General features: G+C 42.2%; 2 protein-coding genes and 2 pseudogenes across 32 annotated transcripts in view; 1 reads left to right on the top strand and 3 right to left on the bottom strand.

Annotated features, from left to right (window-relative positions):
- LOC143006384 (uncharacterized) overlaps nucleotides 1-19,569 on the top strand; it is a 160,196-nt gene that overhangs the window by 24,921 nt on the left and 115,706 nt on the right. The window lies entirely within an intron of this gene.
- The window catches only part of LOC143006392 (hypoxia-inducible factor 1-alpha-like), a 91,134-nt gene continuing 79,296 nt past the window's right edge, over nucleotides 7,732-19,569 (bottom strand). Inside the window, exons 1-8 of one of the 5 annotated variants that reach the window (XR_012964258.1) lie at nucleotides 10,664-11,035; nucleotides 9,585-9,659; nucleotides 9,396-9,489; nucleotides 9,195-9,310; nucleotides 8,794-9,089; nucleotides 8,611-8,710; nucleotides 8,413-8,519; nucleotides 7,732-8,327 (exon numbers count right to left, since the gene is read on the bottom strand). Coding sequence is in view for 3 of the 5 variants with exons in the window: in XM_076157842.1 (XP_076013957.1) it covers nucleotides 8,868-9,089 (222 nt within the window). In the remaining 2 variants the exon portion in view is untranslated. Of the gene's footprint in view, nucleotides 8,520-8,610; nucleotides 8,711-8,788; nucleotides 9,090-9,194; nucleotides 9,311-9,395; nucleotides 9,490-9,584; nucleotides 9,660-10,663; nucleotides 11,036-19,569 lie in introns of those variants that run through there. The other 4 variants (XR_012964257.1, XM_076157842.1, XM_076157841.1 and 1 more) reach the window with 4 other exon arrangements.
- Nucleotides 14,079-15,169, bottom strand: LOC143006393 (mechanosensitive cation channel TMEM63B-like; annotated as a pseudogene).
- On the bottom strand, nucleotides 15,502-17,506 carry LOC143006011 (mechanosensitive cation channel TMEM63B-like; annotated as a pseudogene).

Here is a 19,569-nt window from a genome sequence, read left to right as displayed (position 1 = left end):
TTAACATGTCGGAGGTATGGACCTTTGTTATGCTGCACCCATTTCTGCAGTTCAAAGAGCACAGGGTCTCTCAGTTGTTCATGTACAATGTCTTTTCCATCATTAGCCTGGCGGTGGAGATTCCAGTGTGGCAGGAACAGAACGGAAATCTGATGAAGCAGGACTGTTGTCCTCTGTAATCGGCGTATCAGGCCTTGAATGGGGAATGGGTGACATAGCATCAGCATTTGTGTGTTTCTTCTCCTCTTTGTGTACGATTGTCCACTGGTAGTTTTCTTTGGAGTGCGCTGGAGAATGGAAAGGTACACGTCCAGGAGTTGGAGAACACTGTCTTTCCTCCCAATGTTCAGGAGAGCGACCACGCTGAGGGTAATCTCTAGCTGAAGGGCTGTAACCACGCAGATGACGTTCAGATGAGCCGTGGCGTGTGGAGAACTTCTGTTGTTCGTCATGATATTCCTCATGTCCGCAAGAGCTGTAGGTAGGGCTGTCTCGTCTGAAGTAGTGGTCTCTCTCACAGGAGGGATCTCTGTATCTTTCGTAAGAGGAAAAACGACCACCGCCTCGTCGATGGTCAGGTGAGTGGTCCCGTAAGCGAAATCCGGGGTCTGGTGATCTTTGTCGGGTGTCTCATCGTCGATGCTGTACCTGAAGGTGTAGCTGCTGAACTTCCTCTGAAAGTTTCTCAAGGGGTTTCTGCATCCTTTGTAGGTCATCAGAGTGAGCCAAATGTACAGTCAGAGGTGGAGGCACAGGTGAAGCGTCTGAACTTTTCTCAGTCTTCTGCATATTGTCCATATTTGGGAAATGCTTCCTCCACCAGTCGATTAATTTCAGCAGCAAAAACAGGGAGTGCCTCACCTGAAAGGCGGGTACGTGTACTAATGTCACTTTGAAATTTTGCAATATAAGCGTTATGTCCAAAAACTGCTTTTAATTTGTATTTCATGGCTCTGTAGTCGTCTTTGGTTGGAGCTGGCATGCTATCCCAGTAACTGAACGCAGCACCACCCAGATGCGTGGGCAACAATTTAGCCAAACTGTCGTCATCACAATTAGGATTAGCTTCCACAGCCACCTCATGACGTCTACACCACTGTGAAAAACCTTCTATACCATCTCCCATGAAAACATGAGGGAAGAATCCTTCCCAGTGTTGAACGGTAGCGAATGGGGCTGATTGAAAAGGCATACACACTCACGGAGTTTCTTCCGAGTCCCAAAAGTGTGACGGAGCTTCGTCCCGGCAAACTTAAACAATCCGCTGCCACCAGTATAAAGACCGATATCATTAGTATCTTCGAGGGTCTTCTTCTTTGGGTCGGTGTCAAGCAAGGGACGGGACTTGGGTGACCATTTCCATAACACCAAAAAGGAGGACATTATGCGGCATATCAATAAATTAACATGGTGTACATAGGACTCTGGTATACTCTCATTTACAATAAAATTTTGTGTGGTTTGAAGATGTTTGTGTAGCTGAATAGGAAAAAATATTAATGAAAAGTCAAAAAGTGTTTGTTCACAGTATTTGTATACATTGTGGTGTTCAAAAACTGACCACTGAGATGAATCTTTTGTGCCACAAAGCATAACGTGTGGACTCAAATGTAAAAAACAAATAACAAGTAACATATATAATAATAAAAAATGCTTTTTTGAAAAGCATAAATAACCTTTTATGTTAACAACAAAGGAGATTGTAAAGAAAACATTTACATTCAACTGCTCAAAAAGTATAGCATTTCTAAAGTGCCTCAGTCATTTGGGGACTTGTCTTTAGTGTCTTCATCTGTGTGTGTGTGTGTGTGTGTGTGTCAGTATTTGGGTCTCTTCACATGTAGCACCTCAGGAGACAACAGCACCTCTGTCATCATGGCTTCCAAGCCCCCACTGCCCCTCGGTTTACATCCTGCAGGGACTGGTACAAATAACAACATAGCAAGAATACTGTTATCAACCTTCAAAAATCTGTATTGTTTTCAACCCAATTAATATGAATATTTCATGTAGCCCCTGAGTGAAATCCTAAGACTAGTGTACTCACCAAAATAGTTGATTGTCTATCTGCAATACTTGCAATACCTTGCATACAAATCTGTGTACATTTATAATTCCCCACTGTGAACTACATCACAGCCTGTAAGATTAAACGATCCCAACATCAAATCTACAGAGCCTGAACTTCTGTTTGTAATTACTGTCTGATCCTGCTCAGTGTTGGAGGAACAATCAGCTCGAAGTACAAATCGAAGTGTAATCAAACTATCCTAAACAAACATTAGTCACGCCTCTCTCTCTCTCTCTCTCTCTCTCTCTCTCTCTCTCTCTCTCTCTCTCTCTCTCTCTCTCTCTCTCTCTCTCTCTCTCTCTCTCTCTCTCTCTCTCTCTCTCTCTCTCTCTCTCTCTCTCTCTCTCTCTTTTACTCTCTCACACACACACACATTCGCATGAAGAACATGTCATTTCCGGTAAATGTAAAAGTGGGAGGAGCTCTTTACAGGGTTTGTGTTTTGCAGTAACAGGAAACGCGCAGCCACTGGATTCCAGCCAGGCTCCTTTACAAGACGGACGACCAGAAGGCGGGAAAGAAGAAGTCTGTGAGTGACAGCAGGGTAAGTGATACTGCAAAACACTTATTTATACTGGGATAGAGGTTAAATGTCAGATTGGTACAGAAAGAGTGGAAGCTGTGTGTTCCTCTGACCACAGAAGCTGATTTAAAAACAAAAAAAGTTGAAAATGAATGTTTGACTGGAAAAAGAGAAGGATTTGGTTGTGCTTTGGTGTGTGTGTTTGTGTGCGCGCTTGTGTCAAGTCAAGTGAAAGCCCAATATCACAAACAATGTCTCCAAAGGGGGGGGGGGGGGGGGGAGAGAGAGAGAGAGAGAGAGAGAGAGAGAGAGAGAGAGAGAGAGAGAGAGAGAGAGAGAGAGAGAGAGAGAGAGAGAGAGAGAGAGAATAGGCTCTCTCTCTCTCCTGGTGCAGTAGTTAGTAGTTCATGCAGGTAGTTAGGGGAGCAGTCCTGTTAAGCTGATGATATTCTCTGTGTGTGTGTGTGTGTGTGTGTGTTCTGTTCTGTTCTTTAAGAGCTTTTTGTGTCTGAAATGTTTTTCCTGTTTGGCTTAAATCAAGAAGATGAGTGTCTGCATGGATGAAGAGGAGGATGGAACAGGATCTGTTGCATCAGTCTGTGTGTCCATGAAGAGTGACTGGTCCATGATAAATCCTCCAGTATTCAGTGATGGACGTGGACCCTCAGGCACAAAGTAAGAGCTGGATAGATAGATAGATAGATAGATAGATAGATAGATAGATAGATAGATAGATAGATAGATAGATAGATAGATAAGTTGTATAAAGACAAAATAAATGAAAAATAGAATTTGGCCAAGGACAGATGCTCCTTTAACTCTACATGGTAATTGTAATCTTTTGGTGTTGTTGCCATTGGAGTGTACATATTCGTCTAATTTTAATGTAACTGATGAACTTATTATCTGCATGTTGTAAATGTTTCATGTTGGATGCTCATATACAGTATAGGCTGCACAATATCAATTCATTACACCACAATGTAAATAAAGAAATGAAAAAGCATCTGCTGGCCATCAGCTACCATCAATCAGCAAACCATCAATGGATGTAACTTATTGTGCAAGACACGCACACGCTGGCTTTTAGGACAGAAGGCAGAGAGGAACATGTCCCATCAAAATTTAAACAAAACAATGTTTGTCCTCTGCCCCAAACAATGTGTCTGCAGGGTGAAGTTTGAGGACACCTGACCAACAGGACAATATTAAAAAGGCTCAAGACAAGAATTTAGTTTTTGAGTTTAAATTAACAATGGCTTTAATCAGTGACATGAATTGCTCCCAGAACAGAACCTGGACTGAAGACAAGACAAGACAAAAGATACAAATAAATACAGACTATGAATCTGCTGAATCTGTTAACTACATAGGACATAAATCTATGAAGTCTATTACTTAATCCTTTAAAATCAGGTTGAAATAACAGTAATTACATTAACTGCTAGATGGGGAAACAGTTAATGGTTATAGTGAAGCAAAGAGGGTAGCTGACCTGAAACGAAGAAACTAAATCAAACATTATAGATGCAAGACGGCTGAATCTTACCCCTCTCTCTAACACAGAAACTATGTGGCGCATATGTCTACCTCCTCTTCATGGCTGTGGCTCTTTTCGCCTTCACCTTCACCTGGTTCCGCCTCCCTGAGACGAAAGGACGCACCTTTGACGACATAGCAGAGGAGTTCAGAGGAGCTGAGGGTATTCCCTTAGACAATAAGACTGGATTTAACACATTCACCTGACCGAACCCTCTCACCAAATTGAACCCGAATGCCCGAATACAAAGGACGCACTGTGCTTTCACCTCAGGGGCACCAGTGAGTCAAAGTGCAGACGGTTTGTGTCTAAAAGAGGCTGTCAAGTCCTTAATTTATAGGGTTTATTGTTCTTGTTATCATAATTGATATTGTGTTGGATGTTTTAAGGCATTTTATTTTTTTGTTTTATTTTTGAACACGCTCTCTCTCTCTATATTGTGGTTACCACAGAAAAGGATGCATTCACTTTAGACCTTGAACAAAACTGGATTGAGGTCAATGCCTGAAATATTGGTTGTAGTCTCAAAGTCAGATCATTTTCCAATACACGTGATGGTATGTGCAATAAACCATGTGTATCAATATATTATCAGATCATTGTTCTTTGTTTACAACATAAACATCTTTACACAGTATAACCAAGCATTTTTGCCAATGATTCCTCAAATCTAATTTAATGAAAACAGACTTGTTACAACTACAGTACTGAGAAAGAATGTTTTATAGTGTAGCAATATAGCATTGTAAAATATAATATAGATTTAACAAATGGATGCATTGTGTTAACTACCATGGTGCATGGATGAGATCTAGATTTCAGTGTCATGATTGTCATGTAGAATCTTGAGTGTTGATGGTGGTTTGTAATTTATATTGTCACTTCTGCATCCCGTCACTGAAACTTTTGAGAAGGCCCTAATAAAAATAGTGAGCAAATTCTGTACAGTATGTTCTGATGGCATATAAAAAAATACATCTATTTTACACGAAAGAATCTCATCTTATTTGCATTAAATCCTTAAATAAGTACTAAAGGCCAGAAGCTTGGCCTGAACCCCCCTTGGAAGGGTTTCACCCACAGGCACCTTATAGTCAGATTGGTGTGTGACATCTCACACATCTCTGAAGTGTGTACATTAGTGAGATATCTGTGAAAACAGACCACAGCTGTCTGAATAAATATTTCACCCTCAATGATTTGTTGTGAGGACCACATCCACAGCAGGAGACAAGTCAGCAGAGGAGAGAAGACGTCTGCATTTTCCTTTTGAATTCTGCTTTACCTCAGAAACAACATCATACACAAATGCTTACTGTTACATAAAACAGAGAGGGTTTGAATATCTACACAACTGGAAGCACATGACACTTTATATTGAAAGCAGTCACAACACAATGTGATTACATGCAAAGAAAACACATGTATGTGACTGTATGTGATTCAATCTGTCACGAATAGCTCATTTTAATTAACCACAATTTCTATTAATTTTATGGTTAATTCTATTAACTACTTAATACTAAATCTAGTTGATCTTACATTATTATGCTGAGTGCAAAATCTTATAGTGTTAATAAGGGGTGGGGTGACACGTCAACGTAAATCGCATCTTGGCTCCCTACATCCCCATGGACGATGACTTCCAGCTGCGCAGCCTGACACCGGAGGAGCCCATGTTGTGTGGATCACTCACATCTTTTTAAATCTCTCCTGCTCACAGCTCCTATCCCAGCTCGCCATTCAGCGGACAAAGCAGTCGCGTAGCATCACCGGCCAGGCACTGCCTGAGTCGATGGATGCTCCCGATCCAGCCGCAAGGATCGCTAAGAGTTTACCTCTTAGCGATCATTTGTAGGTGTCAACAAACTTTACTGCATTTCCTGCGACAGATCTAATTTATGTTGCTAAGTGACTGTTACTGTGTGGAGAGATTTAAAAAGATGTGAGTGATCCACACGACATGGGCTCCTCCGGTGTCAGGCTGCGCAGCTGGAAGTCATCGTCCATGGGGATGTAGGGAGCCAACATGTCCAGGTTGCCTCCCATTGCCTTTGAGACACAGACAAAGATACAATGAGTGAATGAGGGATGAGGAATCCTTTCTACAGTAGATGGACTGAGGATGTCCTCGGTACAGTCGTCTTAACCGTAACATACCTGTGTGGTGACTGGCGTTCTGGGTTGTGTATTTGGCAAACAGCTTCTCAACCAGGTCTAGTTTGAAATCTGAGCTCATGTCTGAGTCCATGGGAGAGCAGAGGTATATTCCACTGTCGGCCTAAAGGGAAGAGATGCACACGTTAACAAATCTGTAAACATGCTAACCTGTTGGCTGGAGAGCCCATCATGACCCTGTGGATCAGGATGCTGTGAGCTACGTCTGGGAACATCGGGTCTCTCGGCTTTAGCTCGGCAACAATGCTGGAGTGAAATGACAGACACACAAAACGCGTCAAAGCTGATGGTGAGATGTTGTGCAGGTTAGCCACCAGATGTCATGACTTCTAAGCATTTACCTCTGTGCCAGCATCATCACACCGATCATCATACCGCCACTTAGTCCCTGGGTCACCGAACCACCTACCCTGGAAAATGTGAAGAAAACAGACAGATGTCAGCAAAATGATCTGGCTTTATGCTAAAGCAGAGAATTTCAAGCTCAACATGCCACATGAAATGAAATGAATTAAATGAAAATAAAGTAATTTAAGTGTAATTTAATCTAATAAAAGAAATTTAACTTAACACGTTAAGTTAATACATTAAATTAAATTTAAAAAAACATTTAAATACATTTTATTAAGGTTATAAATATATAAATAAACATAAAACAATGACATAACATTTTCTCCTTTGGATTTAGACCCAAAACACACACCGTATTTACAGGCACACACTACTAGACTGTCATGGAGCAGATATGTTTATGTTGTAGAGCAGGGCATGGATCAATGGTATTATACTGACCACCATCAACTGAGCACCTCACAAACGCTACTTAAGCCGGTTCCCATCAGGGCTGCATTCTCTCTCCTCTGCTATTCTCCTTATACACCAACGCCTGCAGTCATCTGTTGGTCCAGCTCCTGAAGTTCGGGGAAGACACCACGCTCATTGGACTCATCTCTGATGGGGACGAGTCCGCCTACAGGCGGGAGATTGACCGTCTGATGAATTGGTGCAGGCAGAACAATCTGGAGATTAATGCTCTGAACACAAAGGAGATGGTTGTGGATTTCTGACTCAACGCAGCCCCCCCCCCCCCCCCGCTATCATTCTGTGTGACTCCCCAGCTGACACCGTGGAGTCCTTTCGTCCTGGGATCCATCATCTCCCAGGATCCCGAGCTCAACATCAGCCTTGCTGAAGAAGTTCAACCTGCCAAAGACAATGATGTTGCACTTCTACTCTTCCATCATTGAGTCCATCCTCACCTCCTCCATCACAATCTACTTCGCACACAAGTAAAATATGAACTATGTACAGTAACACACTTACAGTCATGTATTAAAGAGGCATGTACTGGACTGTTACACAATTCAATGTGTTTACCTCAGACTGATAACTGATAAAAGGAGAGAACATTCAGACCACTCAAGGTTTAAACAACAAGTTTATAATTGTGGAGTTAACACATTTGTTAAGAACAACTACTACAACATACAAGTACGAGGAAAATAAAATAAAAGGCTTGATATAAATTGCTGGCAATAGTTTTCCTTTTAAGAAAATAGAAATTGTGAGACTTTAGCTTACAACACATTGCTGTCAGCAGCCCCAGACTCAGTGGTGACCTGCTGGAAAAAAGAATCCTTTGCACCAAAACCCAAGACACTGCTGTGGCGTTTGTACGGTGGAATGCTGCAGATATCACATGAAGTGCACAAGCGGCAGCCAAACTAAGGTCAGACTCATACAGATACATAAATAAGGGACGGGGCTTTAGAGAGGGACTGAGAACGTTGGGGAGAAACTGTAGTGTCCAGTCTGGTCCAGCAGTGAGCAGGCTGAGTGAGCATCGACTCAGTGAACATGGTCCAGAGCAGCAGCAGCAGCAGCAGCAGCAGCTCCTCTCCCAGCAGGAGGTACTGCCGGCCCTGCAGGGGGGCGTTGACTGTCGCGGGTGAGGTGCGGCAAGGTGAAGAGGGAGCTGCTCTCTGACGTGCTGCCCAGCAGACGACTCGCCCAATCTGAAAGAGATGAAAACACCGATCATAACTGTGCTTCTTCAGAGCTTTGCTGAACATGTAAAGCGTTGTCAGGACGGTGGGTTACTGCACTTGTGGGCAGTAGAAGCATGGTCCGATGGGAGACTGCAGCCGGTGCCGCTGACTCGGATACCTTCAAAATCTTCTTCTGCTCTTGTTGGTCCTTGAGCAATGCTCCCTGGGGAAAACATCAAACACAGAGGCTCAAACCCTGCATGTGTAGATGTAAAGCCTGATGTGTGAACAATGTCAGGCTGTTGATGACTCATTTGTCCAAGAATTTCAGACAGTTTTCTTTTGGGCTGTAGGTTCTGAGCTGCCAAGGTCCTGAGTGACGCTTCTTTGTGACACAAAACTGTGACACCCTGCAACACAGTAACAGTGACTTAGCAACATAAATGAGATCTGCCGCAGGAAATGCAGTAAAGTTTGTTGACACCTACTTCACCTCTTAGCGATCATTGCGGCTGGATCGGGAGCATCCATTGACTGGGGCGGCGCCTGGCCAGTGATTACATTACATTACATTACGAGCATTTGGCAGACGCTTTTATCCAGTGATGCTGCACGACTGCTTTGTCCGCTGAATGGCGAGCTGGGATAGGAGCTGTGAGCAGAAGAGCTTTTAATAGATGTGAGTGATCCACACGACATGGGCTCCTCCGGTGTCAAGCTGCGCAGCTGGAAGTCATCGTCCATGGGGATGTAGGGAGCCAACATGTCCAGGTCCAAGCCTCCCATTGCCTTTGAGACACAGACAAAGATACAAAGAGTGAATGAGGGATGAGGAAACCTTCCCTACATTAGATCAAGGATGTCCTCAGTACAGTCGCCTTAACCGTAACATACCTGTGTGGTGACTGGCGTCCTGGATTGTGTATCAATGGCAAACAGCTTCTCAACCAGGTCTAGTTTGAAATCTGAGCTCATATCTGAGTCCATGGGGAAGTAGAGGTCCTGTCGGCCTAAAGGGCAGAGATGCACACGTTAACAAAATAACAAGTTAACAACATCTGTAAACAATCTAAACAAATCTGTAAACATGCTAACCTGTTGGCTGGAGAGCCCATCATGACCCTGTGGATCAGGATGCTGTGAGCTACGTCTGGGAACATCAGATCTCGGCTTTAGCTCGGCAACAATGCTGGAGTGAAATGACAGACACACAAAACGCGTCAAAGCTGATGGTGAGATATTGTGCAGGTTAGCCACCAGATGTCATGACTTCTAAGCATTTACCTCTGTGCCAGCGTCAGCATCATCACACCGATCATCATACCGCCACTTAGTCCCTGGGTCACCGAACCACCTACCCTGGAAAATGTGAAGAAAACAGACAGATGTCAGCAAAATGATCTGGCTTTATGCTAAAGCAGAGAATTTCAAGCTCAACATGCCACATGAAATGAAATTAATTAAATGAAAATAAAGTGATTAAGTGTAATTTAATCTAATAAAAGACATTCAAGTTAATACAATAAAATACAAAGTACATTAAATACATTTAAATACATATAATTAAAGTTATAAATATATTAATAAGACAAAAATAAAAAATAAAACAATGAAATAAAATCGTTTGGATTGGGCTCCGTCATGGAGCAGATATGTTTATGTTGTAGAGCAGCAGGGGTATTCAACTACAATTTAAAGAGCGCCAGTAGAGAAAATTTCTCGGAGCAAAGGTCTGGAAGATCATAATGTCTAACTATGTAGTGTGATATTTAAGTAGTCCCGTTGTATCAACATCTGCTTGTAATTAATAGCTGACTGTCAAATCAAATGAATTTAGTACGATTGTTCATGTTCAAATAAAATGCTCAACTTATATAAAATAAAAGAAGCAAATGCTTGAATCTCCCATTTTCTGTTTCACGTCTTGACTCAACTGATTTCACAGATCATAAATCTCAACACAAAACGAGGAAAGAATAATACCAGCCGCTCTGAGGGAACATTGAATGTGCGGATCCCGGTGGACTCTGCTCATATTGGGCTCTAAGACCACTTGTTTTCTACGACCTCACTTCAGATTTTAGCGGAGCCTATATTTGTTTAAACCCTAATGTTTTGTCTCATAATGCTGTTTCACATTGGCACTTTTAATACGGAACACCGATTCTGAACAAGTATGTCGACTACACAATTTTGGAGAGCACCATTTTGTCTCCCTTTCTCCGCCCCACTCCTATTTCTCAACTTTCTCCGGCTCAGTCGTCTGTATATATCTCTTAGTTTTAACACACGTCAGCAAAGTGTTCCAACTTTATGCTAAAGCAGAGAATTACAAGCTAAAGCACAACAACATTTTCACTTACCTGTGTCGCTCTTTCTTTCTCCGCTTCCGTCTTCAACTTGGCTCTGACTCAGCAATCACCTGTCTGCGTGGAGAGTCACACTTTTTACCTCCAAAAGGCACAAACCTGATTGGCTTGAGTAGTATCACGTGGGATGGCTTAACTCGCATGCAATTGGTCTCTGAGTTTTTCCTCGCTAAACCATTACCGTAGACGTCACCTGTCTGCGTGGAGCGTCACAATTTTTTCCCGCCAAAAGGCACAAACTTGATTGGCTTAAGTAGTATCACGTGGGATGGTTTAAACTCGCATGGAATTGGTCTCTTCGGTTTCCTCGCTGAGCCATTACCGTAAAAACTGTAAAAGCGGCGCCGGTCATAATAGAAGAGCCCCGTCTTTTAAACCATAGCCTTGATTAGATTCAGGAAGCTTGTTACGCTGAATGTAACAACAGTAATTTGTTAAATGAAATATAAATGGTGCCTCATTTACATAGAATAAATCTGCAATCAAAAGGAATCACAGAGAGTTTCAGTCAAAACAAGAGACAAGTCAATACTTGCGTGCGCGCGTGTGTGCCATGCTTTCTCATTAGCTGCTGTGGAGGCTGGAGGTGGAGGACTACAACATCGTCCACGCACATCCCCACCCCTGCTCTAAATCATCCAGTAATGCAGTATATAGTCTTCAATTTCTAAAAGAGAAATAGTAAAAGGTTGTCAATAACTTCTGAACTTGCCACGATGAACTTAAAGATCTTGGGGCTCGGTGTCACATTTCTGCGTTTGTTCTGCGTTTCCCCACATAAGCAACTTCCCGTTTTTCAGATATGCAACAAATCATATTCTCACAATCCTCACAAAAGATTTCACGGTCATCCTAGAGAAATACACACACATAAAGTTAAGACAGTTTGATTAAATATGGATTTATTGTTCAAATAGCTGGATAAAATGTACACAGATGTGTAGTACAGACGGTCCTTAGGGAAGAATGAGAACATAAGACTCAAATGTCATGATCTGTCCTTGTTACTTTACTATCTAATGTAGATTAAAAAAAGGTGAAGCACAGAAAAACATTCAAAATGTGCAGTTTTCAGACAAAGACAGACAGACATTGTGCTCCTCTTTGAATAAATAGTAGAAATTAGTTGAGAATTTAAGATAAGAGTGCTGGGCAGTATGAAAACAAATACTTCTCTGTGGGTCTCACCGTCTATAGAGGCCGTGAGAAAAAATTATCTAAAAATACAATGATTCTCACAAGGGTGACACAATGCACCAATGTGAGACTTGAAACTAACAAAAGACAACAGGGAATCACAACTACCATCCAACTGACAAATGTAGATCTGTGCTCAAATGAAATGTAATGATGTGACTGAACACCACTTAGTTATGTTATATTAAAAATTCAAATTTTTGGTTAGCTGGTGAACCACTTTTGAAGCAGTTTTAATGAAGCCATCACATCATTGTTTTACACGGGTTGCAGAATGAACCTTCATTCAGTGTTGTAAATGGCAACAGATTAGGATCATCATCATCATCATCTTCATCATCCTGTCTATACTGTCTTCTCTGTCAATCATATGAGCGAAAGAAAGATTAGTGCACATTTCTCACAACAGTTCTCCGAGCAGCAGGAAAATACATTTTTTCACATTATGGTCCAAATAGAACTGGACGCACTGTAGTGATGCTTTGTCTGCAAAAATGTGTCTTGATATCGCATCAATCATTTGTTGACTGGGGTGTATACACATAGTATTGGTATGGACTTCGAAAAATAATGACAGGAACAAGAAGCTTAATAAATCCTGAGTAAGTTCATAATTGTACAGGAACTGCATTGCACACGATTATTTTGGTACTTAGTGTATACACAGGCACATGTTTGTCTAAGCTTATTCTGAGGCATTACACAAATTAGTGATAAGGAATTTCTCTGTTAATTAACCCACGTTTAGCTCTTTAGTGTGAACTCTATGCTCACAGTTGCACAGAATGTTTGTTGTGTAGAAGTGTAGAAATGAAAGCTATACTGTGCTCTCTCTTGCAGAGGCTTTACAAGGCTGGTAACTGGATCTGCAAATGGATGTAGACCTGATTTGTAAATAATTGTAACATAATATTCAAAATAATTTGTTTCATACAGCAGGACAAAACTTTTTCATAGTGTGATGCTACAATTTTCAAAATGTCAAAGATGGTGAATGGATTTGGACCTAATCCACTATTGTAACTGTCAAAACGTATTTTTGTGCGATCTGGCCAAAAAGTTGATACTTAAGCACCAAAGTGACAGAATGACAAACAACAACTCAACACTGAGAAATGGGAGGAAATCACAAGGTGCCTGATTTTTAAAGTTAACAAAACAGATGACACAGAAAGGGCAAGCGATGGGATGTGGAATACATGATCTTTCAAACAGTCGCCACCTAAACTCGATTGCTAATTTTCAAAGACAAATACTCTTAACGTAAACATCTGGGGCTAAAGTTGTGCACGAAAAAACAAGAGTGGGAAACATACAGATAAACCAATCAGGATCTGACCGGGCTATTTAGGGCCTGTCTCGTCTAAACGCCACAAGAGGACCTGGAGACTCTCGACTCCCGGTCCTCCTGAGGGAGCCGTGCAAGAACCCCCACTGGGGGCAGCATCAGTAGCAGCAGTCCAACAGCAGTCCCATTGAAGGCTCAGTGAGCACCATGGAAATCAGTGTAGTGTGCCACAGTTTAAGGGTGTGTCAACCTTTCCCAAAAGCTTTTAAAATGTCATGCCTACAAATAAATACCATGTCCAGTGTCGAGGAGTGTTAGTAACAATGATTTTTATGTTTTGTTTTTGTGTTTTGAGAGTTCTGCATGGGATATGAAGAACCATTGGGACCATCAAATATGTAAAGACCAAGCCAACTGCTCTCCTTTCACACAAGCTGCATCTCCATCTGAAGCCTCAAATGGAGACAATTAGGGATACTGGCAATGGATTATGGAAATAAATCCCTGCACCCTTTGAACTTGAAGGCATCCCACACTACAGTACCTAAATTAAACCTAAGCCTATAGGAGGGGGAGGGGGAGGGGGTTTGCCACTTGATGAGTGTAGGGCACAAGGTCCTCTCTTTCAAGTGCAACCATGATCAGAAAATAAAGAAAGATTGACAAAAAACAAACTTAACTTGTGCTTTAGTGTCTCCCTTCCATAGGTCCATGTGCAGTGGTATGGGTGTACCTAAACTATAAGGAGCAGATGGATGTTGCCGTCCTGTCATTGCCATTAAGAGTTCATCTGAAGTTACGCAAAGTGTTTGGATTTGATGAGTCCCAATCGAGGAAATGCAAGAGTCCTTTACCGACAACCCGTTTAATCCTTAGTAGACAGTGTTAAGTTAAAGTTAGGTTATGATTCTGTTCCAGGCAGCGTCAGTGTCGCATTTCATTGTCAATGAGGCTCTCCTCACCAGACTGGAAGTCCTCGTTCGGGCCATTCCCGACATTGATTATTTCCTCGTCCTGGGAGGACCCCTGGCCATCTTCCTCGCCGCTGACTGAACTGCCTGCCTCCTCTGAATTTGGGTCTTGAAGTACCAGAGCATCTGGCGGAAAGGAGAATGAACAGAAAAGCACATTAGAATCGAGATATACAGACTCCTAGCAATCGTTTATGTTACTTGACTGTCATAAAATAAGCACATCCAGATACTCACTGCTGACTTGTTGGAGGCTGGGGCACATACTACCTGCCCATTCTCAACCCCATCCACATCCTGGGTGTCGATCTGAGACAGAAAACATGCCGTTAACATGAGCAGCTGAATATAATACGAGTCTGAAATGTTGACATGATTTAATTGGACAACATGAAAGACAAGGAAAAAGTAGACTGACAAGTGTATTACCTTGTAATTGTGAGCACTTTTAAAATGTTCGAAGCAGACATGAGAGAGGCAGATAATGATTGTGATGATCAGAACTATGAACGTGAACATGGACGTTCCAGCTGTAATCCCTGTAAAGAACAAACATGTTGGGACTTTACGACACTGAAGACCAAGGTGCCAGAGCTAAACACTTTTGGGAATGTGATAGGACACAAGTAGCCAGTAGATGGTGCCCTCTTCTTACCCGAGCGGTTGAGAAGTTGAGAAGAACAGTACCCAGAAGAGTCAGAGAATTGGACCAGCTACCACTTGGTTGACAGCTCCAGAATGGATCTTCTTGTCCGGTTTTGATGGAAGGTAGGCATAGTACATGTTATACCTGTCTACCAAGTGTTTCAGCAGCATGTACATCAGTCCTGCTCCGGGGGAGAAGACAGTCAATGGACGTAATCCTATTAAACTGGATGATAAGCTTTACACTTTATGTGCTCGGTGCCCGCTAAAAGCACACTCACAGTCATGGTGTAAACGAAGAGGACTCACCAAAAGGGACAATGATCGGGCAGGTGATGCTGTAGGTCATGACCACAGTGAAGACACACATCATCCAGGCGTAAGCTGCCCCAAACTGGAACTCATCTCATATTTCAGGATTCTGAGATGAAACAAATCATCAAGCACAGGAGAGATGTTAACAGGGCGTCAGCCAGCAACAGCATTGACACAACATAACAAAGACAGGTGATATCCTTTTCTGTGTAATCAGCGTTGCATCATGAAAATTAGTTTTGGTAGTTTGGGGTGTCTGAGGGAGAGGGAAAAGAGGAAGGTGAAGGTGCAGGCACGCGCACACACATTTATTGTTTTTCCTGTTTTCCTCCATTATAAGGTATTTTCTTCTTTCATTGATGTAATGCTGATAGTGATTGTTCATCAGATAAGGTGTCCATTTCAGTTGTTTTCCTTTACTTTGACCACTTCTCTTTGCTGATAATGTTGAATGAAATTAAACACACATGTCCATATTGTACTTACATCGCAGTCATGGCCTCATTCTGGAAGGTGACAAATGCCATTCCTAAATGTTTGCTGTCAACCTTCTCCCTCTCCTTCCTATATTCATCCTTTAGGTCCCCCCCTCCAGCTTTGTGTAATAGCTCACTGCCTCTTCCTGTATGGGATATCAAAGGTCAGAATTAGCGATTCACATATCCATTTCAAAGAATTACCAATTGCCAATCAATACTGTCTAAGCTTTTATGTTAGCTTGTGAATTTGCAATGCTAAAAGATAAGTGTGCCTAGAAACTGACTATGAAGACAGTTTCAGGAATGGATTTCCTCAGAGTCAGTCTGACCTGCTCGCAGCCTTTGATGACACAACAGCAAAGGTGTCCACATGGCTTTGGGTTGATCATGGTGTCAATACGCTCCTTCTCCAGCAGGTCGATGAAGAATTTCTTGCTGCGCTCTGCCTTCTTTCTACACGGACAAAATATCAGCCATGGCACAGGAAGAGCCATGGCTCTCATACAACTTAATTCCATGTATAGAGCAAATGGGCCATTTCCATGAGCCCGTAACACCCAATGTACCATTTTGGCGTATCAAGTGTAGAGGAAAGCAGTGAGAAAGATGTTAATCAGTACTTACTCAAAGTGTTGCTTTATGTCTATCTCTTCTGCATTTTTGGAGATTCCATTGACAAATAAAGTGCGTTTCACCTGAACGAAGATGAACAAGGGAAATAATGATCAACGACATTCAGACTCACAGTAAGTATGCTAATGAAGTTAAGGGTGTATATGTAAACCGTGTCATCTACCAGGTCATCCTCCTTGTAGTGCATCTTGGAAGTGTGCCGTCTCATGCTGTACACCGTCAGTAACAGGTAGAGGAATGCAAAGGTGGTGTGGAACCAAAGTATTACTGGGAAACAGAAAGGTGATTTTTTGACGGTGTTAGTGGCGACTCAACATGAAGGGAGAAATACAGTGGTGGTATAATGGTTACTTACTTAGCATCCAAGTTTGCTATACTGGTTCGCCCAAAACTATAGGCATTGTTTTCTGCAGGAAAAAACACAAGACACAAGACAAACACATCGATAAGACCAGACTTGTGTTACACAGCAAACAATCATTGTAGAATACATTTTAAATCAGGGGAGCTGTAACAGTACATACTATTATTTCTCACTAAGTGTAGGAGATCATTTATCGTGCGACACAGGAGGAGTAAACCAAAACCAGTTACATCTGGAAAGAAAGGGTCAGAAAATAATCCTCAAAAGGGTTTTAATTAAATAAAAATCTGCATTTGTTCATTGTGCTTCTATCTTTGTCTGTGCTTGTTGCCAAAGTGGTTGTAGAACGGGCAGGAGAATTCTTGACCCACGCTTATTTGGGGGGATTTCAATCCACTCACCTAGTAGGTTTCCCAGAAAAGTTCACAGGTAAGATGATCCCCACAGAGAGCACGCCCACCACAACCAGCAGGCCAATGATGTGATGCTGAAAAGACAAGTAATGAACCGCATCCGCCCCACACTTCTCCCTGATCTCTTCATCCCTACAGAGACGACAAACCAAAACAAAGTAACTAATTAGCACACAGAATAATGTCATTCGATCATTTTAACCGTCTCAAAGACATTCTAATCGAATATTGTAGGACGACTGACGACTTCACTTGATGCAGAACACAGCAGTTAGCCATGAGCAGAAGCCCTAGAACGGAAGAAAACAGAGAACTGATGGCGTGTACCACTTAACTGGAAGATAATTGACATATGTCTGACATGAAAGGACACCATTTCATACTGTAGGGACAAAGGTAGACTTACAGTGTCTCTCTGGTCAATGTCCACCGAGCTGGAAACCGAGGTGATACGCTCATACCGCTGAGAAGTGTCTGTCGTCATGGCAGAGGCCAGAATGTATGCAGAAAACACAATGCATAGCAAGTGCATGATGTTAAACAACTCGCGAAGGACATTGCGTCTCATGAGAGGATGTTAGCTCACTGTGTCTCGGCACACTGGGATTACGGTGAAGAAAAGTTCACGACACAAAACGCACACAAGTGTGCACACGTACACACACACGTCCTGAAATGGACTGAAAAGATTCATCTCTGTTTAACTTGCGTGGACACAAGATTTAGGTTGGTAACCCAGCCACCCACAGGAATGACCTCCACAGTCACATTCCACACAGCGTTAAAAGGAAAAGGGCTTGCCTCTACACAGGTTGAGCACAATTATGTCAGAGTGAGTGGTTATACAGAGTTAAGAGGGAAAGCTCCAGAAATTATCTACAACATTCATAAACAAGAGGAACCCAGGGATTATCAGGAGAAAGACCTACCGTTATCCAACAGAGCCACAGGTTCTACTACTCAAAGCTCAGCCTCGAGGCCGTATTTCACATCAAATATTGTTTGGTTGTACTTACGAGCGAGTTTGTAGACACAGAACACAAGACTCTGCTGAAGTCCTTGGAAGTAGGATTGGGTGGTAATGTTGTACAGTCCCCTTTGTCGGTGCATGCTTGCAGGCTTGGGTGTTGCAGCACAGAAGCCTGTATGTATTAACATTATCCTAAAAGATGTGGAAGTGACACATGCAGGTTTTTTATTTATTAATTAGTATCGATACTTTATGAGAGTCATCGATACTCAATCTATACTCATGTGAGTATCGATATATCGATACCACAGAATCGATACTCCCATCATTAGTATGTGATGGAGCCGAGTTAATAAAGACAAAAGAAGGAGAAGTAGTCCCGTGCCTTGCTTGACACCGACCCAAAGAAGAAGACCCTCGAAGATACTAATAATATCGGTCGTTACACTGGTGGCAGCGGGTGTGCGGATAGTTTAAGTTTGCCGGGACGAAGCTCTGTCACACTTTTGGGACTCGAAGAAAAACAGCACGGCCGCAGGTCTATCAAGCTAGTTTCTCCGTGAGTGAGTCTGCCTTTTCAATCAGCCCCATTCGCTACCGTTCAACACTGGAAGGGATTCTTCCCTCATGTTTTCATGGGAGATGGTAAAGAAGATTTTTCACAGTGGTGCAGACGTTATGAGGTGGCTGTTATTTAATATTTTATTATTTATTTAATATTTATTTATTTTTATATTTATTTTATAAATAGGATTAGCTGTGGAAGCTAATCCTAATTGTGATGACGACAGTTTGGCTAAACTGTTGGTCACGCACTTGGGTGGTGCTGCGTTCAGTTACTGGGATAGCATGCCAGCTCCAACCAAAGATGACTAGAGAGCCATGAAAGACAAATTAAAAGCGGTTTTTGGACACAATGCTTTTGCTGCTGAAATTAATCGACTGGTGGAGGAAGCATTTCCCAAATATGGACAAAATGCAAAAGATGGAGAAAAGTTCAGATGCTTCATAGCCGGAATTGAGCCATATCTTCAGCTGCGTTGTCGTGAACAAGGTGTTAAGACACTTGAGGAGGCTCTTCAGTTTGCACTACAGATTGAAACTGCACATCAGGCCAGTCGGGTGTTTTCTTCTGGTGCTACTTTCCAAAGCTTTACACAAACACCTACCATATCTACTACTGTTCAGTCCCACTCCCTTGAGTTCCCTTCGACTTGTGCGTGTGGAAATGCCCTTACTTTCACCATTAAACATAGCCCTGAGTTCTACCGTTGTTTTTCTGCGATTTGATTTCACCAAACGTTTAAGTGATCGCCTATCACGATCAGTTAGGATATTTTTCCTACCACATTTCTTCCTCGAAGATGATGCTTCCCCACTATCTTTCTAGTTTCTAATAATGCGTTGGACAGTTCTTAACCCAATTTTAGTCATTTCTGCAATCTCCTTAGATGTTTTCTCTGCTTGATGCATGCCAATGATTTGACCCTTCTCAAACAGACTAACATCTTTTCCACGACCACGGGATGTGTCTTTCGACATGGTTGTTTAAGAAATGAGAAGCTACTCATTGCATCAGTTGGGGTTAAATAACTTGTTGCCAGCTGAAAGATAATTGCCCATGC

This window comes from Genypterus blacodes, unplaced genomic scaffold (assembly GCF_046128005.1).
Source record: "Genypterus blacodes isolate CSIRO-AG114 ecotype Tasmania unplaced genomic scaffold, CSIRO-AGI_Gbla_v1 ptg000073l_1, whole genome shotgun sequence".
NCBI lineage: Eukaryota > Metazoa > Chordata > Actinopteri > Ophidiiformes > Ophidiidae > Genypterus > Genypterus blacodes.
Note: the sequence above shows the minus strand (reverse complement) of the source record. Positions and strands in the feature narration are given on the sequence as shown.